We start from the raw sequence: 25368 nt of genomic DNA on the forward strand, positions 1-25368 counted from the left end.
ATTCATTTAGGTTTGTTATTTCATTAATTAATTTCAACAAGAAATTCTAACAGTAGATGAGATCAGAGTTAACGCTGTACCCTATGCGGGCCGTCGCTGTCGGGTTCGTGAAGAAGGCGGTGACAGAGAGCAGGGCGAGAGGGCGGCAGGTGTCGCGGCTGGAGGAGTCCATCAAGAGTTTGGAGGAGGAGAAGCGCAAGATCGAAGTTTTCAAGCGCGAGCTCCCTCTCTGCATGCGTCTCGTCTACGAGGGTCGGTCCGATGCTCCTCCCTTCTGTCCTTCCCTTATTTGATTTCGCCAGGATCCTTTTAGGTTAAAATTAGTGTTCTTTTGTTTGGGAATTTCGATCGTAGTGATGGGGGAGTTGAAGAGGGAGATCGATCGGTTCCGCGCCGAGGGTTTCGGGCGTGTGTTCCAGGAATTCACGCCGATTAAGGGCAAAATCAACGAGAGCAGCTCGGATTTCAGAGATAAGAAGAACTGGACGAGCTCGTTCCAACTCTGGATCTGTGAGGAAAGTAAAGATACCAAAAACATGACAAGATGAACCTTAAAGAGGTTGGAAATACATAATTCTTTGCCATTTATTTGGGAAAAAAATTGAATCTTTGTTCATTTCTCGGAGGATTTTTGCTCTTAATGGATTCCTTTGGTTCCGATTGAAGAAATCAGTATGTTATTCTCGGAACGGCGGACATGTGTCCCTGCCAGTATTGGAACTATACAGCTCCAAGGCGGAAGATGAGACTGCCGCTGTGTTGTCTGACCTCTCTCTGTGCTCTACCGTGATCACTCATGGCTTTGTGACTCCGGCCATCAATAACCATCCAGTTAGTTGCCATAAGTGTACTTAAGAATCCCCGGAAGCATCTCAGGTGGTGGCGCCTGGCAAACACTGTGGCTTGCATTAGCAACAGGCTGCAGATGTGGAGGTTCTGGTCTCAGGATCTGCATCAGCGGTTTGTGCTCGCGATTGCTCCGTGTTGCTCATGGTAAGACCTCAGTTGAATCAATTGCTAGGAGGCTGATGGATAATTTCTGCAGGATGATGTTTAGTCCCACATCTAAAATTTTCACAATCCTCTATTAGTATAAAATATAACTATACGACTTATAAAATATAACCCATGGAATGAAGTGATAGGATCTTCAGGTCCAGGAAAATCCCCGGGTCATCCACCGCAGTGATGCGGCCGTGTAATTATGGTCCATTAAATCAGATTGTATTCCATCCCTGGGAAGGCTGAGACATGTGTGGAGCCTTTCGATCAGATTATGGATTCATGATCATTCCCTATAGTAATTCACTTGGCCTTACAAATAGGTTAACAGAACGGGGTTTATATTCCATGGGTATTTTTTAAAAATATATTACTCAATTTTTGGTGTGGATGTCTTGAAATTACAATTAATTTTTTTAATGATAAATTAATCAAATGAATATATCATAATTCAAATACTAATTGTGTGATAACAAATAAGTTTTTTTTTTACTCAAAGACGTAATTAGCTATATACGAAGGAGATGGGAAGTTCTTATTATTGCTGAGTAGAGTTGTTAGGTAGGTCAGGATGGTCCATTAAAAATTCATCATCTTTGTAGGGTGGTCTCAATCGACCCATCAGGTGAGTTAGAAAATCTTTAATTAAGACCAACTCAAAATAGATGCAATTTGGTTCAATTGTTCGAGTTTATAGTGAATCGTCTAACGAAAATGATCAACGATCGCGAACCTATTCTACTAACAAATAAGCTTTTTTTTTAACTCAAAGACGTAATTAGCTATATACGAAGGAGATGGGAAGTTCTTATTATTGCTGAGTAGAGTTGTTAGGTAGGTCAGGATGGTCCATTAAAAACTCATCATCTTGTAGGATGGTCTGAATCGACCCATTAGGTGAGTTAAAAAATCTCTAATTGAGATCAAATCAAAATAGATGCAATTTGGTTCAATTGTTCGAGTTTATAGTGAATTGTCTAATGAAAATGATCAACGATCGCAAACCTTGAAATAGAAGTCGTCAGAAACTCCGAACCAAGTAAAATCAACTTGTGTCAAGTTTTATTTTATTTCGTTGCATTTATTATTATTTGTTTTTCTCTCCGAGTTCTTGTGAAAAACGTGAAAAAAAATCACGAGCAGTATTCACCCGCTCCCCCTCCTCTAGCGCTTTCAATCCTACACATTGATTAATTCTATTACACACATCCTAACAAATAAACTAATCATTAGATTAAACATGAACTAATCATTTTCAAATTTGTTAACACATAACATAATTTTTTATAAAATAATTCTGTTCATATATAACAACGGAAAAATTATTACATAACTCATAAACTAAATGAGCTTATTACTATTCATACATAATGACAATAACAATAGAAGTCTAATAAAATAAATAAGTTAACACCACTCTCACTAGGACAAACAATAGTGTGGTGGTCAACACTATCCCTTTTAACCTAGATTCGTTTGGGGCAATCTCAGGTAGACAACTTTAGAATTCTCCATTTAATTTGGTCCACATTCGGATCCTCTTATGGATTCTCTTCAAACTTTTCGGGATCATCTTGATCCATATGGTGAAGTAGCTTTATACACAATTGTGCATATGGGATATGCCCTTACCCTCATAATTAGTGTGCTACTATATTGAGTTGTATTGGTAGAAATTGGAGCAAAACCAAGTTATTCAAGATTGGAAACTCTTTTCATTCGAGTTTCTAGAATAATCGATCAAGTTGGCCAATATGTCCTTGGAGTCCATGAACTGGGTCAAACTCCATCTCCTCAATCTGCTCCCTTAGCTCATTCGTTGTATGTCACGATGGGTCATTGTGTATATCATTGTCGACATCTAGAATTGAAAATAATAATAGCAGTACAAAATCAACAAACCAGTAACACAACTAGTTCAATTCAATTTACACATATACATAGAACAAATATACAGAATTTATAAACAAATAAGAAAAACTAATTTCCTTTATTTGAGGAGTTCTAGTGGACTAACACACTGGACCGGTCGATTGAGAAGATGAAACCTGAACTTGGTCAATTGTCCTATTAGAACTAATCTAATTAGATAGGGATGCCTTATCTATATTGTTTTTATTTAACCTAAATTCATTTAAGTTAATTTCAGACTTATTTAATAAATCTGACCCAATTTTGATTAAATCAGTCCTAATAGAATAAATTTAGCCTATTTAATTAAATATGGAAAGATCCATCTTAATAAATTAAACTAGTCAAATTTATGATTAGCCCATACTCATTTAATCAAATCAACTTAAAATGATTTTGATTTAGATCAAATTGATTAGGTTAAACCAATTAATAGTTTGAACCATATGAGAATCTAATTAAATGAAACTTATCTTTTTAAACTAACCTGGTGGTTCAATGAACCAGTCCAGTTTAAATCAACCCAAGTTGAGTAAACTCAACCCAATTAATTTCCAGCATGGAGTCATTAATTGTAACACCCACGAAATTATAAGATAGGCATATGGATATTATTTTTCTTTTGAGTATAGAAAATAAAAAGGATAAGAGAAAAAGGGAAAATAGAAACCCAAAAATAGAATAAAAAGAGGTGAGGTCAAGGATTGAACCTTGAACCTCCCACAAATAATGGAGATAAATTGATTATATGATAACCACTAGGATAATGAATAATATATGGATGGAAAAGAATGAAATTTTAGTTAAAGGTGAGAAGAAAATAAAAAGAAAACTAAGCAAAAGAGCAAGAGAAAACCAAGTTGCTTACCTTCTTTTCCTCTTGGTTAAGAAAAGGAGCAAGCAAAAGATGAGTTGTCTACTTCCCTCCCTCTCTCTATTTTCATGGGAATTAAAGGAATGAGGGAAAAGAGGAGTTGAGGGAATGAATGAAGATATGTTTCATTGGCAAAAGGAATAAATAGTTTGGAAGAAGAAAAATAAGAGATAAAATCCTTTTCTTTCTTCCTCCTTTCTCCTTCTTCATTCTTCACCGAACCAAGAACCCCTTCCCTCTCCTCATTCCAATAGCTAAGTTAAGTTCTTCTCCAAGAAAACTAATTTCCGAGAAGAAGCCTTCAAGTTCTATTCCTTCCAAGCAAAAAGAAGCAAAAGGAGGTACAAGAAGAAGAAGTTTTCTCCTTCCTTGGCACTTAGGATACTTTTCTCCTTAAGAAAAACCACAAGCGAAAGGATATAAGTTTCCCTCACCTGTGGTACAATAGCTTTTGTGTGTTCTATGAGATTTGGTTACATAAAATCTAAGAAAAACCTCATGAAGAATTTCGGCCAAGGTAAGACCAAAAAGAAGGACCTAGGAAATGTAAAGATCTAAATTTTGACATGCTCAATATGTTCCTTGTGACATGTATTTTATGGAAGGGATTTATCTCATGTTCATATGTTAGAATGTTGATTAGAACTTAGAATCACACCCCTAAGACTCTCGGATAAACATGAATAAAAAAAAGGAAGAAAAAAAGAATAGGTAAGCTAAGACTCAAACCAAGCATGTCTTCTATTGTTGATTTATGATAGGTGCCTCATGATGAGGAAGTTGTTAACTTGTTATGCTCATATGATGAATTAACTTCATTTCATGCTCATATGTATTCGGCCACATTATGTTAAAGGGCTTAGGAAACTTAGAACCTAACTCAACTATGCTCATGTTGTTCCTTGAAATAATTACTATGAAAGTTGTTTAAGGTTCTCATGCTTTTATGACACTTGAACCCTAGCTTTAAGTCCCACAAGTTTCGGCCACATTATGTTTAAGGGCCTAGGAAACTTAGAACCCAACTCAACTATGCTCATGTTGTTCCTTGAAATAATTGCTATGAAAGTTGTTTAAGGTTCTCATGCTTTTATGACACTTGAACCCTAGCTTTAAGTCCTACAAGTTTCGGCCACATTATGATTAAGGGCCTAGGAAACTTAGAACCTAACTCAACTATGCTCATGTTGTTCCTTGAAATAATTGCTATGAAAGTTGTTTAAGGTTCTCATGCTTTTATGACACTTGAACCCTAGCTTTAAGTCCTACAAGTTTCGGCCACATTATGTTTAAGGGCCTAGGAAACTTAGAACCTAACTCAACTATGCTCATGTTGTTCCTTGAAATAATTGCTATGAAAGTTGTTTAAGGTTCTCATGCTTTTATGACACTTGAACCCTAGCTTTAAGTCCTACAAGTTTTGGCCACATTATGATTAAGGGTCTAGGAAACTTGGAACCTAACTCAACTATGCTCATGATGTTCCTTGAAATAATTGCTATGAAAGTTGTTTAAGGTTCTCATGCTTTTATGACACTTGAACCCTAGCTTTAAGCCCTACAAGTTTCGGCCACATTATGTTTAAGGGCATAGAAAACTTAGAACCTAACCTAATTATGCTCATGATGTTTCTTGTAATTATTTGCTACGGAATTTATTTAGGGTTCACAAGCTTGAATGATAATTTTTAACCCAATGTATACTTGATAAAGTTCGGCCATGATAAGTTGTAAGCTTAAGAAACCTAGAACTCTACCTAAACTTGTTCATGGTGTTTTCTTATGGTATATGAAATGATACTTGTTTAGAGTTCACATGTTGGTATGGGTTGTTTTTACGTAAAATCCAACTATATGTTTCGGCCACTATAAGACATTAGGGTTAGAAATCTAAATATGTTTCCCATGTATCTTATATGCCATGTTTTATGAGCTTGTTGTACTTTTATGTTTAATTATGCACACTTATGATCTATACATGATGGTAACCCTTATGCTATGCTGTATGTTGTTTATGATGAGCTGTGTGCCCAATTTATGCATGACATTTATGATGAGCTGTGTGCCCAAGTTTGCATGCTATTTATGATGAGCTGTGTGCCCAAACTATGCATGTATTTATGATGTGTTGTGTGCCCAAATTTTACATACCATTATGATGAGCTGTGTGCCCAAATTCTATATGGTATGATATGATAAAAATACGATGTGCATGAAATGATAAGAGCCATGATATGTATGACATGCTACTTTACTTTATATGGCTTGTACCAAGGGTGGGCTCCATAAGCGCCCCGGGGTCGATGGACTAAGAAACGGGCCTCGTTAGGGATGGACTCCTAAGTGCCCCTAGGTCGATGGACTAAGAAACGGGCCTAGTATGTATGCCTTGTAGGGTTCAAGACTTGCTACCTTGGACCTACATAGGAGCCATTTATGTATGTGGTACAAGTCGGGGCCCTAACCATGTTATGATTATGTTTAAGTATGTAAGTAATAAGTTTTCAAAGGACATATTGCATATATTATTGCATGAATCATGTCTTTGAAAGTCATCTCGCATAACACTTTATGATTATGTTACGATATACCATGATGCTCATGATTATGTTATGTTATGTTAGGATGAACTTTATGATTATGTTATGTTATGTTAGGATGAACTTTATGATTATGTTATGTTTTTGTTAGGATGAACTCTATGATTATGTTATGATATGTTATGATCATGATTATGTTATGTTAGAATGCACTTTATGACTTTATTAGTATATGCCATGATACCTTACGATTATGTTATGATATGATGCTTCCATACATGATATGATGAGTTGTCTTTATGCTTTATGCCTTGAAGTTTTATTTATGCTATACGATTTTTGTGAGTAGGAAAGGATCTTACTGAGCCTTGAGTGCTCACAGCTTACTTTCCTTGTACCATAGATAAGGGCAAAGAATGGATGTACTAAGGGAGCAGTAGGAGGGGACAAGAAAGACGTGTGTAGTAGTGACTTGGCTAAAGAGAAAGACTTGCTTCTAGTTAATAAGAATTATATTCATGTTGTTCTTTTATGACTCTATGACACTTCATCATGCTCTTTAGTATTATGGTTCAAATTTATGTTAAGCATGTTATGTGACTCATATGATAGGTAGTTAGGGATGATGATTTGAAAAGTAAAAGAAAAGTTTAAAGAAATATATATATATATATATATACTATAGATAAGATTTCCGTTGTTTTAAGAAGAAAAGATAAGTAACCCCCGTCAGCTTAAGCAGGAAGGGGCGAGGCGTTACAGTTTGGTATTAGAGCCAAGTTTAGCCTTTCACTACACACATGTCAAGCCTCCATCCTGCCGCTCCAAGTAAGAATCTATATGCTTAAAGTAATTCTTCTATGATGCTTTAATATTATGTATGATCTCTTATTTTGTTTTTTTTTATGATGTTAAGTCACAATTTTAGCTGAGGTATGCATGATGGTAGGATAGGAATAATAACGATCTTATTTTAGCCTGGATAGAAATAACGATAATTTATTGTTATTTAATGAAGATAAGCATGGCTAGGAGACGTACTAACCGAGCAGACGAGACAGTAACTCCACCAGATCTGACTCAGGTAGTTACTGACCTCCAACGTCAGATCACGGAGCAACAATAGCTGATCACGACTTTGATGGGTCAGCAAGAAAATCCTGTCACCCCGCCAGTAAATCCGAATGCAGTACCCATCATCCCAGTAGTTGCACCAGTACCACCGATAGCCCCTGCCCCAGTGGTCAGACAGGAGACCTACTTGATACAGTGGCTAAGGCTGAAGCCGGAAAATTTCTCAGGTACTTGCGAGCCATGGGACGCTCAGGCCTGGTTCAAGACAGTGGACAACATAGTGGAATTACTAGACTGGCCCGTAGCGGAAAAGATTAAATGTGTATCATTCTGTTTTTCCGGAGACTCAAGGATGTGGTGGGAAAGAGTAAAGGCAAAGAGACAGATTAATCTGATGAACTGGACGGACTTCGAGACAGAGTTCTTCGAGGAGTTCTTCCATATGCAAGTGACGAACCGGCACTACGACGAATTCACCGAGTTTCGGCAAGGTGACCAATCAGTGAACGAAGCAGTAAAACGCTTCAACCGTTTGGCACGCCTATGTCCAGAGTTGGTTCGCACAGAAAGAGAAAGGGTCAGACTGATGCTGAAGATGCTTCGACCCGAAATAGCACTAAACGTGGCCGGCAGAATTAATAGACCGCAGATAACAGAGGAATTGGTCAGCAGTGCCCTCATCACAGAACATTATCAGAAAGCCATGAACGAGAATAAGAGTCAGGCCCGAACAGAAGGACAGAGACCCTCAGGTAGCAAAACAAGCTGGAAAGGGACCTCTACTAGAAAAAGGAAACAATGGGGCAATGCAAAAGGTAGCTCGGTGAATAAACAACCGAAGTACCCCGAGTGCACTATCTGCGGAAAGCTGCATCCGGAGTATGTCACAAGGGTACAAGAAGGTGTTATAATTGCGAAGGGGAAGGACATACGGCCGAGGCTGCACTAACAGGTTTCAGGCACCACCTTAGCAGAACAACCGGAACAAGAGTACCCCCTCACAACTACATCAAATGCAAGCTACTATTGAAGGAACACCGATTAGCCAAGGGAGATTGGAAGCTCCACCAACTACAACGAACGCCAGGGTTTTCTCGCTTACTAAAGAGGATGTGGCAAGCGCCTCTACTGTCGTTACAGGTCAGCTACCTATTTTCAGTCAGTATGCTTTAGTATTGTTTGATACTTGGGCGACACACTCGTTCGTCTCAACACCATTTACAAAGAAATTAGACATACCACCCCAAACACTAAATGTCACGTTCTTAACAACCCTACCATCCGGGAAGTTATGCCATCGGATCATATCTGCGGGTCGTACCTATCCGAATCGCAGATAGAGAACTCTACTGCAATCCGATAGTACTTGACATGCGGGATTATGACATTATCTTGGGCATGGACTTTACGAGTAAGTACGGTGCCTCAATCGAGTGCCGTAATAGGAAGGTAGTCTTCCGACCTGAGTGAACCGATGTTTTAGTTTATTGGGGAATCTGGGAAAGAAACGAAGATTTTATCAGCTGTAAAGGCATATAGCATGTTAGACAAAGGATGTACTGGATTTCTAGCACACGTGGTTGATACAAGACAAACCGAGAGCCAGAAGCTAGAAGAGGTCAGGGTAGTATGCAACTATCCGGAAGTATTTCCTGATGAACTACCGGGATTAACACCAGATAGAGAAATAGAGTTTACGATTGAAGTAGTTCCGGGTACTAAACCAATTTCTAAAGCACCTTACCGAATGGCGCCGACTGAGTTGAAAGAACTTCAAGAACAGCTACGGGAGTTACTCGACAAGGGACTTATTCGCCCTAGTCACTCTCCATAGGGAGCTCCGATACTGTTTGTGAAATAGAAGGATGGGTCTATGCGAATGTGTATAGATTACCGAGCACTAAATAACGCGACGATCAAGAACAGATACCCCCTTCCGCGGATCGACGATACGTTCGACCAATTGAAGGGAGCAACCGTCTTCTCAAAGATTGACCTAAGGTCCGGCTATCATCAAGTGAAAGTGAAACAAGATGATATACCAAAGACAACCTTTCGAACAAGATACGGACACTATGAGTTCGTAGTTATGCCCTTCGGAGTGACAAATGCCCTATTGTGTTCATGGACTTGATGAATCGGGTATTTGCGGCATATCTCGATAAATGTGTGATCGTCTTCATTGACGATATTCTCATCTATTCAAGAACCCAGGAAGAACATGCCGAACATCTGAATATTGTACTGCAGATCCTCCGAGAAAAACAACTGTATGCAAAGTTTTCCAAGTGCGAGTTCTAGCTAGATCGAGTAATATTCTTGGGTCATGTCATCTCCAAGGATGGAGTCATGGTAGATCCAAGAAAGATTGAAACCGTAAGTAACTGGAACAGACCAAAGAATGCCAGCAAAATCAGAAGTTTTCTAGAATTAGCGGGTTACTACAGGAAATTCGTAGAGGATTTCTCCAAAATTACAGCCCCTATGACAAATCTCACCAAGAAAAATAAAAAGTATGAATGGACGGAAGACTGCGAGAAGAGTTTTACGGAATTAAAACGGAGACTGACCAGTGCTCCGATCCTTACTCTTCCAGGAAGTAACAAAGACTTTGCTATGTATAGTGATGCTTCCTTACTAGGACTTGGAGCTGTACTCATGCAAGACGGCAAAGTCATCGCCTATGCCTCCAGGCAACTTAAAGAGCACGAAAGAAATTACCCCATTCACGATCTAGAACTAGCAGCGGTGGTCTTCGCTCTAAAAACATGGAGGCATTACTTATATGGAACCCAGTGCAAGATTTATACTGACCACAAGAGCCTGAAATATTTCTTCACGCAGAAAGACTTAAATATGAGACAACGCAGATGGCTCGAACTGGTCAAGGATTACGATTGCGAAATCTTTTACCATCCCGGGAAAGCAAACAAGGTGGCCGATGCACTCAGCCGGAAGTCCGGTACCACCTGACATTACTATTCTAAGTTCGAGGACGAACTTTCTATGAGGTATGGGGTACTGTAACACCCACGAAATTATAAGATAGGCATATGGATATTATTTCTCTTTAGAGTATAGAAAATAAAAAGGATAAGAAAAAAAGGGAAAATAGAAACCCAAAAATAGAATAAGAAGAGGTGAGGTCAAGGATTGAACCTTGAACCTCCCACAAATAATGGAGATAAATTGATTATATGATAACCACTAGGATAATGAATAATATATGGATGGAAAAGAATGGAATTTTAGTTAGAGGTGAGAAGAAAATAAAAAGAAAACTAAGCAAAAGAGCAAGAGAAAACCAAGTTGCTTACCTTCTTTTCCTCTTGGTTAAGAAAAGGAGCAAGCAAAAGATGAGTTGTCTACTTCCCTCCCTCTCTCTATTTTCGTGGGAATTAAAGGAATGAGGGAAAAGAGGAGTTGAGGGAATGAATGAAGACATGTTTCATTGGCAAAAGGAATAAATAGTTTGGGAGAAGAAAAACAAGAGATAAAATCCTTTTCTTTCTTCCTCCTTTCTCCTTCTTCATTCTTCACCGAACCAAGAACCCCTTCCCTCTCCTCATTCCAATAGCTAAGTTAAGTTCTTCTCCAAGAAAACTAATTTCCGAGAAGAAGCCTTCAAGTTCTATTCCTTCCAAGCAAAAAGAAGCAAAAGGAGGTACAAGAAGAAGAAGTTTTCTCCTTCCTTGGCACTTAGGATACTTTTCTCCTTAAGAAAACCACAAGCGAAAGGATATAAGTTTCCCTCACCTGTGGTACAATAGCTTTTGTGTGTTCTATGAGATTTGGTTACATAAAATCTAAGAAAAACCTCATGAAGAATTTCGGCCAAGGTAAGACCAAAAAGAAGGACCTAGGAAATGTAAAGATCTAAATTTTGACATGCTCAATATGTTCCTTGTGACATGTATTTTATGGAAGGGATTTATCTCATGTTCATATGCTAGAATGTTGATTAGAACTTAGAATCACACCCCTAAGACTCTCGGATAAACATGAATAAAAAGGGAAGAAAAAAAAGAATAGGTAAGCTAAGACTCAAACCAAGCATGTCTTCTATTGTTGATTTATGATAGGTGCCTCATGATGAGGAAGTTGTTAACTTGTTATGCTCATATGATGAATTAACTTCATTCCGTGCTCATATGTATTCGGCCACATTATGTTAAAGGGATTAGGAAACTTAGAACCTAACTCAACTATGCTCATGTTGTTCCTTGAAATAATTACTATGAAAGTTGTTTAAGGTTCTCATGCTTTTATGACACTTGTGTTGGTACAACCTTAGGTCAAGGTTGACCTGGTTGACCCGACTCGAGTTGACCTGACTCGAGTTGTATTTTGATGTTTGACGAGAATATAAAAGTGGTATCTTTATGTTTGACAAGAATACAAACTTGGGTCATATCAGTCAACCTTGACCTAAGGTTGCACCAACAATCTCCCCCTTTTTGATGTTTGACAAAAATCATAATCAAGTTAGGTTAACCCGATAACCTAACTTAGGTTTTCCAATAGCTCTTCAATCAATGTTCTTCCTTGAATATTCTCCCCAAACTCCAATGTTCTTCCTTGAACATTCTCTAGACATTTCTCCCCCTTTTTGACGCACATCAAAAAGAGTGAATCAAGGTTAAGAGTTTCTTCCTAATGAAAGTCCCATACCTTTCATTGAAACCCTTAATTTCCCCTTGATACTAAAGACAACAATCAACTTAGTGATAATCCCATGTCACTCATCCTCAGAAATCGAGTAAAAACTCCCCCTAAAAGTCAACTCCCTCTTGACCATTAGGTAAAACTCCCCCTAAAGATCAACTCCTCCTTGACCACTGCACCAACAATGTTTTGGAAAGTTTCAACCCTTTAGAAATCTAAAACACAACTTCCACAGCTGAAATTTCAGACAATCAGTCGAAAATCAGCATTTTGGCACGCTCAGCCCTTTATTGGATCGGTCACCAGATCGATCAGACTTCCCTGGATCGGTCCAGTGACCGATCCACACTACTCTGGACCGATCAGGCTCTTCTTTGATCGGTCCACAACTCTCTGATAAGAGTTCTGAATTTTTTTTCTTCCCGAAATTCAGAAACCCCTAAAAAATTACAAAAAATTCCAAAAATTGTAAAATTTTGAGGATACATTCCTCATACCATATATTATCATGAAAAAATAGTTTTCTATGAAAATAACTTCCATTTTTAAATCTTGATATAAAGTTTGAAAAACTTTGAAATAGCTCAAGGTTAATCCATCTTTGTATCAACTTGCTCAATGATGAATGCTATCACTAGAAAAGTTTCATCAAGGTTTTTCAAATCAATTTTGAAATGATTTTAAACCATTCAATTTAGGACCACAATTTAGGGCTAAATGTACATGACTTGTACACAAGCTTTCCCTATGATCCTCAATTTGGAATTAGGCTCATCTAGGTACAAGAGCTATGTACCTTGATCCTAACTCATAATCCTAATATCTCACACACATCTAAGGTGTATCAAACACATCCAAGTCAATTTTGATGTGAGATATGGGTTTAGGTCATCTTAAGCTAAGTTCTCATGCATTTACTAGACAACAATTTGATTTCCATATCAAATTGAGTTTTTATCCTTAAATCAATTTAATTGATCATAAATGCAAGAGATGATGACATGACATAAAGTAATATCATAAGTGAAAATATGTGCCAATGTCATGATGTCATGTCATAAAGTATGAAACTTAAATAAGGCATGTCATATAACTAACCTAAGCATTATCATGACATTTCAAATGATAATAAAATAAATATGATGTCATGACATGGCATATGGCAAACAATATATGACAAATAACATATAAAGGTATAGAAAATACCTAATTCTAGCCTTAGTTGCTATTTTTGATAATTTTGATCATTTTGCCACACATTCTATATTCCTAAGTGTAATAGACCTAAAATCATATACTAAAGATTTTTAGATCACTATGTGCCAATTAGATTGGTCCTAGAAAACTCCTCAAATGTGGTTGACACATCCTAATCACCTTAGGAATAAGTAAAATTTTAAATTTCATTTTCAAGGCTTGATTACATCTTGAAAATTCCTAAAATGCCACCTTTTGCCATGATTAGGTTAACTACCTATCCAATTAAGGTTGGCACACCCTAACCCATCTAGCGTGATGAAATCACGCTCCTAGGAACCCAAAACTTATTTGAGCTCATTGGGTTCACTAAATATTCACTAGGGATGACTTCCCTAGCAACCCTCCTAATGACCCTCTTAGGCTTTAAAGCCTTGGTCATTTGGGACTCATCAAGATCAACTCTAGGGGTGACTCCCCTTGTGACCTTGGTGATGGTCTTCCTAGCCCTAGATCTTGTTCCATAATCGAATGGAACATTATGATAAGTAGGCTTGACCACTTGAGACTTAGGTTTGTGACCCAAACCTCTCATGTCCTTGGGCTTTGATTTTTGACCCTTAGACCCTAGAGTTAGCTTTTCCAAATTCTTAAGAGCCTTTTCTAAAGTGTCAAGTCTTGACCTCAAGACTTGATTTTCCTTCTCTAATACCTCAAGCTTTAATTTTCCATTTTTCTTTGAGGTATTCCTAGGCATATGTCTAGTTGTTTTGGGATTCCTACCTAGGTTTTCCTTAACCTTAGATGAGTTAATTCTAGGATTGACATTTCTAGTATCATCCTTACCTAGACTAACATGTTTGGCACCTAAGCACATGTATCGGTTTCTATGGTTATCATGCTTATCATCATTGGCAATTGCAATAAAGCTACTAGTATGTTTCTTATTAGAATTGCAATAATGTGCCTTAAAAGATACCTTAGGGTTTTACTTAGCGCTCCCCATAGATGTGCTTGATCTCTTGTCCTTGTGAGGTTGCCTCCCCCTCGGACATTGGCTCCTATAATGTCCCCTTTGCTTGCATTGGAAGCACACCACGTGCTCCTTGCCCTTGCGTATCGGGACTCCGGCTTCCTTGACTTTTGGTGCCGGTGGAGTCTTCCTAATCTTCTTTGGACATTTGCTCTTGTAATGCCCATATTCCCTACACTCAAAGCACATTATATGTAATTTACTTGAAATTAAGTTGCTTGAGTTACCTAGGGTTGAGGATAAACATAAACTCTCTTCTTCATCCCTTCCGGAGGTAGAGGCTTCTTCTTGCACCAATCTTGATGAAGAACTCTCCTCCTCTTCTTCCTTAGATGTTGAGTAGCCCTCAACTTCTAATTCCATACATCCATGATGTGAGCTACTTGGCTCACTTGACTCCTCTTCATGACTTGAATTGGAGCTCTCCTCATGGAACTTAGCCAAGTTGTTCCACAACTCCTTGGCATCGTTGTATCCACCTATCTTACACAATATATCATTAGGTAATGAAAATTCAAAGATTTTCGTTACCTCGTCGTTGATTATGGATTGGTGGATTTGTTCATTCGTCCACTTCTTCTTCTCGAGAGGTTCTCCTCCTTTATCCATCGGAGGAATAAAACCTACTTGTACACAATTCCAATTTTCTAGGTTAGTCATAAGAAAATACTTCATTCTTACCTTCCAATACGCGAAGTCGTCGCGATCGTAGAAGGGTGGAATCGTGATGTCTTCTCCAAGTTGATCCATTCTCTAGCTCGTGCTCCCCCGGGTGTTAATCGGACGAAGAGCGACCTCGCTCTGATACCACTTGTTAGGACCTTCGGACTAGGTCAGAGAGGGCTCGGGAGCTCGTTCTCTGGACCGGACGAAGTCGGAGAGGGCTCGATAGCTCGTTCTCCGGACTAGGTCAGAGTGGGCTCGGGAGCTCGTTCTCTGGACCGGACGTGGAAGTCGGAGAGGGCTCGGTAGCTCGTTCTCCGGACTAGGTCAGAGAGGGCTCGGGAGCTCGTTCTCTAGACCGGATGAAGTCGGAGAGGGCTCGGTAGCTCGTTCTCCGGACTAAGTCAAAGAGGGCTCGGTAGCTCGTTCTCTGGATCGAACGTGGAAGTCGGAGAGGGCTCGGTAGCTCGTTCTCCGGACTAGGTCAGAGAGGGCTCGGTAGCTCGTTCTCTAGACCGGGAAGGCTTTAGGGTTTAGGGCTGGGAAGCTCTAAGGCATTGGATCGGTCTGGTGACCGATCCAGTGATACTCTGATTGTCTGGATCGGTCTGGTGACCGATCAGTAACCAAACAAAATGTTTCTGTGGGTTAACTGATCGGTCTGCAGACCGATCAGGAAACGATCAGGAGGCAGAAAAAAGTAGGGGGATCGGTCTGTGGACCGATCAGGCTATAGGTGGATCGGTCCACAGACCGATCAGGCTTCGAAGCCAACTCTCACAGAGAGTTGGTTGATCGGTCTGGGGACCGATCAGCCTAGGGCCTGATCGGTCCACAGACCGATCAGGGTCCTCCTGGACCGATCAGGATGGAGCCTGATCGGTCCAGGCTTAGCCGTTGTGACTCAACGGCTAGATTTTTGGATTCTTCTTTGTCTTCTTCGCAGGTGCAGGATATAAGGCCGCTACAGTAGAAGAAGGGAAAAATAACGCTTGCTGACTACGGTTCTTGCTCCTGCGATCTGAGCTTTGTTGAGCTCTCCACTGCTGAAGCTTCGTGTGAGCTTCCATCGGCTGGTTTTCTAGCTGCTGTTGTTGGATCCGTAAAGTTGTTGCTTCATCAACGGACTCCAGTAAACAACGAGAAGACAAGCAAACTTGGTAGGGTGTTTTTTATATTCATATTGTCCATTGTTTCTTGCTCTATTCTTTGTACTCCATTATTGTTGTTGCAAAAGGTATTGTGGTGAGGTTTCTCCACCCAGAAGGAGTTCTTATTAGCCGATTTTCCGGGGTCTCATCCACCGACGGATTGATAGGATTCGTCCACCTTACGGACAAGCCGAGGAGTAGGAGTATCATCTCCGAACCTCGTTATATCGTCGCGTTTGAGGTTTGATCTTCTCCATTTTCGTTTCTACTCTTTATTTCCGCTGCGCTAACCTAAATTGTAGGAAGAAACGATAATTTGAGGTCGGCTATTCACACCCCCCTCTCTAGCCGCTATCCGAAGGTCCTAACAACTTGAACCCTAGCTTTAAGTCCCACAAGTTTCAGCCACATTATGTTTAAGGACCTAGTAAACTTAGAATCTAACTTAACTATGCTCATGTTGTTCCTTGAAATAATTGCTATGAAAGTTGTTTAAGGTTCTCATGCTTTTATGACACTTGAACCCTAGCTTTAAGTCCTACAAGTTTCGGCCACATTATGTTTAAGGGCCTAGAAAACTTAGAACCTAACTCAACTATGCTCATGTTGTTCCTTGAAATAATTGCTATGAAAGTTGTTTAAGGTTCTCATGCTTTTATGACACTTGAACCTAGCTTTAAGTCCTACAAGTTTCGGCCACATTATGATTAAGGGCCTAGGAAACTTAGAACCTAACTCAACTATGCTCATGTTGTTCCTTGAAATAATTGCTATGAAAGTTGTTTAAGGTTCTCATGCTTTTATGACACTTGAACCCTAGCTTTAAGCCCTACAAGTTTCGGCCACATTATGTTTAAGGGCATAGGAAACTTAGAACCTAACCTAATTATGCTCATGATGTTCCTTGTAATTATTTGCTACGGAATTTGTTTAGGGTTCACAAGCTTGAATGATAATTTTTAACCCAATGTATGCTTGATAAAGTTCGGCCATGATAAGTTGTAAGCTTAAGAAACCTAGAACTCTACCTAAACTTGTTCATGGTGTTTTCTTATGGTATATGAAATGATACTTGTTTAGAGTTCACATGTTGGTATGGGTTGTTTTTACCTAAAACCCAACTATATGTTTCGGCCACTATAAGACATTAGGGTTAGAAATCTAAATATGTTTCCCATGTATCTTATATGCCATGTTTTATGAGCTTGCTATGCTTCTATGTTTAATTATGCACACTTATGATCTATACATGATGGTAACCCTTATGCTATGCTGTATGTTGTTTATGATGAGCTGTGTGCCCAATTTATGCATGACATTTATGATGAGCTGTGTGCCCAAGTTTGCATGCTATTTATGATGAGCTGTGTGCCCAAACTATGCATGTATTTATGATGTGCTGTGTGCCCAAATTTTACATACCATTATGATGAGCTGTGTGCCCAAATTCTATATGGTATGATATGATAAGAAATACGATGTGCATGAAATGATAAGAGCCATGATATGTATGACATGCTACTTTACTTTATATAGCTTGTACCAAGGGTGGACTCCATAAGCGCCTCGGGGTCGATGGACTAAGAAACGGGCCTCGTTAGGAATGAGCTCCTAAGTGCCCCTAGGTCGATGGACTAAGAAACGGGCCTAGTATGTATGTCTTGTAGGGTTCAAGACTTGCTACCTTGGACCTACATAGGACGCGCGCATTTATGTATGTGGTACAAGCCGGGGCCCTAACCATGTTATGATTATGTTTAAGTATGTAAGTAATAAGTTTTCAAAGGACATGTTGCATATATTATTGCATGAATCATGTTTTTGAAAGTCATCTCGCATAACACTTTATGATTATGTTACGATATACCATGATGCTCATGATTATGTTATGTTATGTTAGGATGAACTTTATGATTATGTTATATTATATTAGGATGAACTCTATGATTATGTTATGATATGTTATGATCATGATTATGTTATGCTAGAATGTACTTTATGACTTTATTAGTATATGACATGATATCTTACGATTATGTTATGATATGATGCTTCCATACATGATATGATGAGTTGTCTTTATGCTTTATGCCTTGAAGTTTTATTTATGTTATACGGTTTTTGTGAGTAGGAAAGGATCTTACTGAGCCTTGAGTGCTCACAGCTTACTTTCCTTGTACCACAGATAAGGGAAAAGAATGGATGTACTAAGGGAGCAGCAGGAGGGGGCAAGAAGGACGTGTGTAGTAGTGACTTGGCTAAAGAAAAAGACCTGCTTCTAGTTAATAAGAATTATATTCATGTTGTTCTTTTATAACTCTATGACACTTCATCATGCTCTTTAGTATTATGGTTCAAATTTATGTTAAGCATGTTATGTGACTCATATGATAGGTTGTTAGGGATGATTATTTGAAAGTAAAAGAAAAGTTTAAAGAAAAAATATATATATATATATATATATATATATATATATATACTATAAATAAAACTTCCGCTGTTTTAAGAAGAAAAGATAAGTAACCCCCGTCAGCTTAAGCAGGAAGGGACGGGGCGTTACATTAACTAAAAACAATGTATTAATTAATTAATAAAAAAACAAGAGCTTAATCTTAGGACATCCATGGAATATTAAATGAACATTATAATATCTATTTAACATCCCTCTCAATTATGAGAGAAGGGAAAATATTATGTTGTTCATCCCTCTCATATCTTTTATTTTATATATATATTTTTTCTTTTTTTATAAATAATAATAAATATTTTAAAACAATTAATAATATTTTTTTAAAACACTAACATTATTTTTTAAAAAGTAAAATTATTATTAAAAAATAATAATAATTTATATATTTTAAAATATATTTATTTAATATGATGTAATTTTAAAATAATTGAGTTTACTATAGAACTTATAAATAATGAGGATTAATATTAAAAATAATATAGGTAAAAAAAGATATATTATTATAATCAATATGTGACAGTGAACTTCATATTTTTTGATGAGTTGGTGGGTGCTATGACGAGAATGGGTTGCGGATCCTCTTACAAATATGTAATAAAAAAATTATGATTTTTTTTAATACGAAACCTAATTTGCTTTGTTTTTTTCTACAGCGTCACCACCGCCACACAATCCCCATCTCATGCCGCCTCAACCTCTACCACATCGAACGCGCCAGCTGTAGTGGCTGCTCATTGCCGACCATGACAATCCGACAATTGAGAGTACCTAGCACGACGTGGCTCTTTCACCACATCCTTCTGATGTCACGCGATCGCCGACACTCCTCTGCCGCGACACAGTTGCCAGCGACAGGAGCGGACATCGTCTGCCATGGTTGTGGCGACACACTGAAAAAGATTCACTATGAATAATTTTCGTTATAGAAAACAAAAAAAAAACTACTACTTCAACCAAAGGTTTATAGAAATGTGGAATACATATACAATACAGCTACAGACACAGAAAATGTGAAACTGATTATCCGAATATATGGAGAAACCTAGCTCAGTCCGATAAACATCATAGGAATTATCTTCTATATCAAAATTCAAGTGCTCCTGTGAACTACCTGTACCTAGTGTATAGGAATTATCTTGTATATCAAAATTCAAGTGCTCCTGTGAACTACCTGTTCCTAGTGTATAGGAATTATCTTATCTTTCTCTGCCAAAGTTTGTCTCCTAGCTCCAATTGATTTTTGCCAAGACCATGCTTCCGTGAAAGGAACAACCTGTTTGTGCATATCAAAGTATTTACACCTGCTTGGAACAAAAGAAAGGACCTTAGTTAAAGAAAATTTAACAAGGGATTGTTGTTTAATTTCAAAGTGTAATAGAAAATCAATTAGAAGTTGGTGGAGATGAAATATAAGATATGAAACACCAGATGCAGCAGCTTCTTTGCTGCGCAGATAGTACTGCTTGTATCTGAAACCAAGGAAATCAATAACCATATGGGGTTGAAGCCGCATAAAGTCTCAGTAAAAAATCAAAAGGCAAGTTCTGTGAGCATGAAATAATGCCATTTTCTAACATTTTTTAGAGAAATTAAGCAAGTATGTAGTTAATAATTACAGTAATCAGCTAACCTTCTGTTTGAATCCTGCTTGAATGTTGTAACTTCCGTATCAGCCCCATTCGAGAATCTCAAACCGACAGATGATTGATTTTTTACTTTGCCATGAAGTGGTGGAGGAGAAGCAATGGACCAATGATTCGACAGAGGATTTATGCTGTTACATTTCAGTAACAATCTGAATCGATTCTAAACGAATGAGTTTAGCAAACAATTGCAGAGAAATGATTACATAAAAAGGTGAAAAATTGTTCAGCTTGAGCAAAATCTAACGATTATCACGAAATATGAAGGGCAAGGAAATGCAGAACGATTGGATCAAATGAATATGATGGTGGCCGATTGGAGCTCACCGGCCGTTTTGGGCGGCGTTGCAACTTCCGCCAAAACCCTTATTGGGCCGTACAAATCCAATCGATAGATAAAAAAAAAGGGCATTTTCGTAAAAACGGGAGCTCTACACCCTACCACTAACCCTGCCTCTATAAATAATAACGAAACCCCCTGTGCTTATTATCCATTAATGCGGGCGGAAAACAATCGATGCGGGCGGAAAGTAATCTCAGCGCCGCTGCAGTAGGGTAAATGATAGATGACGAGTCCGATTTAATCCATTCCATTCAACATGAGGACGAATCGAGGCATTTGTCTGAAAGAAATCTCGTCGCTTTTCTTCTTTTTCTTTCTAATTTCATCTCACATTCTATTTTCGGTTCATTCTCAATCTTTGGATTTCTTGGCGATGAGATAAATGATAGATGACGAGTCCGATTTAATCCATACCATTCAACATGAGGACGAATCGAGGCATTTGTCTGAAAGAAATCCTATCTCTTTCTTCTTTTTCGTTCAAATTGCATCTCATACTCATTTGGATTGGCATTATGATGAATCTCATATCATTTCTGAGAATTTTTTTATCTGACAGAATTTAAACCTCCTACTCATTCTGAATGCCAATCCGAGTTTTCTTCAGCAATGTAGATTGTTGTTCTCCATTCACTATTAGATTTGTTGTCCGATCATGCTCGTCATGTTATGGAACTTCAATCTTTTTTCTATTGAATTTTCTTTTTAGAACGGTATCTACAAAATCTGATTGCGAATAGAGTTTTGTCAAGAATCCATTAATCGATGTGTTTGTATTTGTATTAATTTATCTTTAATTCTTTCATCATTAATCGATGGTGATAAAGGGATAATTTGGTTCGTGAGTGCTTCTCGATTGATGGAGTTTCGATAAGGTTTTACTTTGTTGTTTTGTTAATTGTGAAAATAGTTCTTTTATATGATCCAAACGGAAAGCAAGCGAACCAAATGAACCTGACAAACCTACAATTGAGCGAATCAGATGTGCTCGAAAATGATGTGTAGTCAGAACAGATTGTGCAATGCTAAAGGCCAACAAATCAGGTGAATCAAGCCCGTTGTTTCTAGGGATGTAAATGAGTCGAACCGAACAGTATTATGCTCGAGCTCGGCTCGTTTAAGTTATATTCAGGTTCGAGCTCGGCTCGAGCTCGAATCGAGTTTTTATCTCAAGGCTCGAGCTCAGCTCGTTTAAGTTATATTCGGGTTCGAGCTCGACTTGAGCTCGAATCGAGTTTTTATTTTAAGGCTCGAGCTCGGCTCGTTTTAGAATTATCAAGTTCGTGAATAGTTCGAGCTTGGCTCGTTATTAGCTTAATTATCAAAGTTAATGAGCCTAAATCGTTTAGCGAGCTTGAGCTCGTTTTCGAGCTCGTTTAGAGTTTGTTTTTGACTCGTTTTAGAGTTCATTTTTTGACTCATTTTAAGGTTCGTTTTAAAATTTATTTTTTTGTTCGTTTTAGAGTTTGATTTTTGGTTCGGTTTAAAGTTCATTTTAAGGTTCGTTTTTTTTAATTCGCGAGTCTATAAACGAACATGTTCGCGAGTTCACGAGTCGAAAATCCTTAAGCTCGAGTTCGGCTCGATAAAATTGTCGAGTTTGAAATCATGCTTGAACTCGGCTCGATAAGATAAACGAATGAATCGGAATGAATTTTTTACCAAATCGAGCTTCGAATAGTTTGTGAACCGTTTGGTACATTTACATCCCTTTTTGTTTTTGTTTTTTGTCTCAGTTAAGAGTGTCTTGTATATATATCTCTCTGTCATAAGTAATTTCATCCAAAATATTGTAAAATGAATTCAGAATGTGTAAGTAATATTGGCTTATTGGTAGCAAAAGGTGAATACGCTTGCCTCCAGCGCTCCCATCAATTCGTCCCCGTCAATTCGTCCTAGGGTCAACATGAAAGAGGTAACGACTATTAATTTTTGGAATAGTGACTAACCTATAAGGGAGTGTAATATTGCCTTATGCTTCGTGTCCTAATGATCAATGTCAATCCTATTAAAAACTTTTAAAATTTAATTTAATATTTATCAATAAATAAAAATTAAATTAATTTAATATTTATTAGAATTAAAAATAAATAAATTATCAATAATGATATTAATAAATAATAGATTGAAAATGTACATAATAAATAAATAAATAAAATTTATTTATAATTTTTAAATTTTAAATATATATATATATATATATATATATAGAGTACTGTTCTGCTGTGGATTGCATGTTGTCCCGGTCGCAGGCTTATCTAGAAGGGAAATTTTATTAATTGAAATTAAATATAATTTAATTTTTAAATCTTAAATTATATATATATATATATTGAAAGAATTAACAAAAACTTTAATTAAAAATTTAAAGTTTAAATTCTCTAATGCAAATATTGTTATCTAATTATCCTTTAAATTTTTTATATACAAAAGATTCAAAAATAAATATAATTCTTTTTAAAAATAGAGATTAGAATCGAATATATTTTTTATTATATTGAGTATATATTTTTTCTATTTTAATATAATTTTTTAAAAATTTAATATCATTTAAAGAAAATTTAATATGTATTCTATTCAATTAGTATCATTTATAAATAGTTTAAAAATAAATATAATTTTATTAAATTTATTATTTTAAATTAGAATTGAGTATATTTTATATTAAATTGAGTATGATTTTTTTTATTTAATATAATTTTTCTTAAATTTAGTATCATTTAAAAAAAATTATTATATTTTTTATTAAATTGAGTATCATTTAAAGAAAATTTAATATATTTTTTATCCAATTGATGTGGGAAAAAAATTAATTTAATAGAAAATGCATTAGAAAGAATTGTACTTAATTTAATATTCTAATTTAAAAAGAATTATATTCATTTTTAAATTTTTTATATTTAAAATATCAATGACACTAGGAGTGAAAATTAAAAAAATTTCTAGCGGGAAGTGCATGCAAAATTATTTTTGTATGTAAATTTTTCCTTAAATCAATTTAGTGTGTTGCTTGTTGCTCATCTCTCCTCGCGAGGTATTCACCACTGTTGCTCCTCTCTTGGCCTCACTCATACGGAGCCTCACTGCTGCTCTCCTCTTCTCCATCGAGTGAGAACAGCTGGCATCGGCATCTCCTCGTGCGTCCTCCGCAAACTGCAAGAACAGCCATGAGAAACTAGCAATGACATTCACATCCCCCTCCACAGGCCGTTGGCGCTGCTTCGTTGCGAACGCTTGCACTGTCACACGTCCCCTATATAGTTGCTGCCCATTGAGATGCCGTAAGATCAACAATTACACATGAATTATATGATTCATGCAATGCATTGCCAAATTTTACTGTAGAATTCGATCTCAATTGATCCAGATTGATTGATTTAGTCTTTCCGGATCGTATGATCTGGATCACAATTTTGCAAATCATGTTGCAACTGAACACTTGTCAGTATTGCTTCTCTTTTTCTTTCATGCTTTGGGAAAACTACGATGTATGATAACAATTACAGCTTACCAGAGCACAAGTAAACATCTTAGATAAAGTTGCTCAGCACTAGCAAGCGTACTAAGAAGGAACAATCAAAAACTAGCAAAGGCCCATGGCACTTGTGATTTGTCAATTCAATGGGACTCTATTCACAATCAACCTATAAAGAACAACAGCAGCAATTCATGATAACGCGGCAACAATGACAGTTCTTCAGATTGCAAACTGCCTAGAACAAAACAAGGCTAGCAATTACCAGAGCACTAACAAGAAATAGCAATGCCTTGAGATAGACATCAGCTTGTTGCCCATTAACTTGAAAGCTCAAATGCGGGAACAAGCCACCGATGGCAGCAGAGAATGTTTAGTTACCAAACCTACTGCTGGCCATCGGAGCTCCGCCCATGAACCATGGATTCCCATGGTGGAAGTTGTTTGGGTCGGGCGGCGGCAGCGCCATTGCGGGCCTCTGCCCAGCTGGGCGGTGAGGAATGTTCATACTAGGTGACGTTTTCGACTGTGGGTCAGTGGAACTCTTCCCTCGGCCATAGAGAGGTGCCAGCTTTTCATCCTCGATGATGGCCTTGCAGACAGGGCATTCAGAAGATTGAGCGTGAACATGGAGCCATTTGTAGAGGCAGGCCCAGTAGAGGTGACCGCAGAGGGTCACCACACACCCTCCCCCATACCCCCCTCCTTTTTCTTTCTTCCCCACCGAAGCCTCAAACCCTCCCCCCCTCTCTTCTTCTTCATTTCTCTTCTCCAAGGGCAACAAGCTTCTCCTCTTTGCTGTCTTGTTTCTCGGCAGCACTGTCAGAGCTCCTCGGAGTTCGCCGGAGCTCGCCAAACCACCGGAAAAAAGAGGGGAAACAAAACCCTAGTTGTCATTCTCTTTTCTAGCCAAACACAGCGGTCATCCGAGCTAGATGTGGCCTTCGCCGGAGCTCGCCAAGACCACCGGTGAAAAAGGGTAAAAGGTTTTCCTTACCCCTTCACTTTTCCAGTAGCTTTCCTTGTTTTCAACCTTCCCTAACTGCCCTAGTCACCTTTTGTTTTCTCCAACAGCAGCCCTAGCTGCTGTCCTTTTCTTGGCAACACCGCTGGAGTTTGCCGGAACTCGCCGGAGCTAGCTGAGGCAGCCAACGACGAAGAGAAAATAACCCTAGTTGCTGTCCTCATTTCCAGCAGCCACATTAGAAGGTTTACTTTATGTCTTGTATTAATCAATGTGTAGTTAGGAGGGTTATCTAGATTAGAACAGCGGTTTCATTTAGGAATGCGAAGTGGTACGAGATAGTGAGATAAAAAATAATGATCTA

The 25368-nt window shown here is 37.9% G+C and overlaps 1 protein-coding gene, 3 non-coding genes and 1 pseudogene across 12 annotated transcripts; 4 read left to right on the top strand and 1 right to left on the bottom strand.

The window, feature by feature from the left end:
* The first annotated feature begins 35 nt into the window (after nt 1-35).
* LOC121992010 (transcription factor HHO3-like) lies at nt 36-19358 on the top strand. Of its 9 annotated transcripts, none has more exons than XR_006114790.1 (4): nt 36-252; nt 355-559; nt 667-993; nt 19233-19358. XR_006114790.1 is itself a non-coding variant. In XM_042546117.1 (3 exons), the coding sequence occupies exons 1-2, from the start codon at nt 57-59 to the stop codon at nt 546-548; spliced, it is 390 nt and encodes a 129-aa protein (XP_042402051.1). In that variant the 5' UTR covers nt 36-56; the 3' UTR covers nt 549-559; nt 19233-19251. The 9 variants fall into 9 exon arrangements, 4 of the variants coding, with proteins under 4 accessions (XP_042402051.1, XP_042402049.1, XP_042402050.1 ...); XR_006114792.1 differs by lacking the exon at nt 19233-19358 and adding an exon at nt 18295-18309; XR_006114791.1 differs by lacking the exon at nt 19233-19358 and adding an exon at nt 6730-6744.
* Nucleotides 19359-20766: 1408 nt separating this feature from the next.
* On the top strand, nt 20767-20854 carry LOC121993490. Its single transcript, XR_006115329.1, has one exon. It is a non-coding gene; the product is annotated as a small nucleolar RNA SNOR75 (small nucleolar RNA).
* A 76-nt stretch (nt 20855-20930) lies between these two features.
* Nucleotides 20931-21020, top strand: LOC121993488. Its single transcript, XR_006115327.1, has one exon. It is a non-coding gene; the product is annotated as a small nucleolar RNA SNOR75 (small nucleolar RNA).
* Nucleotides 21021-21072: 52 nt separating this feature from the next.
* On the top strand, nt 21073-21149 carry LOC121993437. Its single transcript, XR_006115281.1, has one exon. It is a non-coding gene; the product is annotated as a small nucleolar RNA Z105 (small nucleolar RNA).
* Nucleotides 21150-24278: 3129 nt separating this feature from the next.
* The window catches only part of LOC121990767, a 30570-nt pseudogene continuing 29480 nt past the window's right edge, over nt 24279-25368 (bottom strand).

Source organism: Zingiber officinale, chromosome 6B, assembly GCF_018446385.1.
Source record: "Zingiber officinale cultivar Zhangliang chromosome 6B, Zo_v1.1, whole genome shotgun sequence".
Taxonomy (NCBI): domain Eukaryota; kingdom Viridiplantae; phylum Streptophyta; class Magnoliopsida; order Zingiberales; family Zingiberaceae; genus Zingiber; species Zingiber officinale.

Coding starts and splice junctions, on each gene's coding strand:
- LOC121992010 (XM_042546117.1), top strand. CDS start 57: ATGAGATCAGAGTTAACGCTGTACCCTATGCGGGCCGTCGCTGTCGGG. Junction 253..354: donor CATGCGTCTCGTCTACGAGG/GTCGGTCCGATG, acceptor TTTCGATCGTAG/TGATGGGGGAGTTGAAGAGG.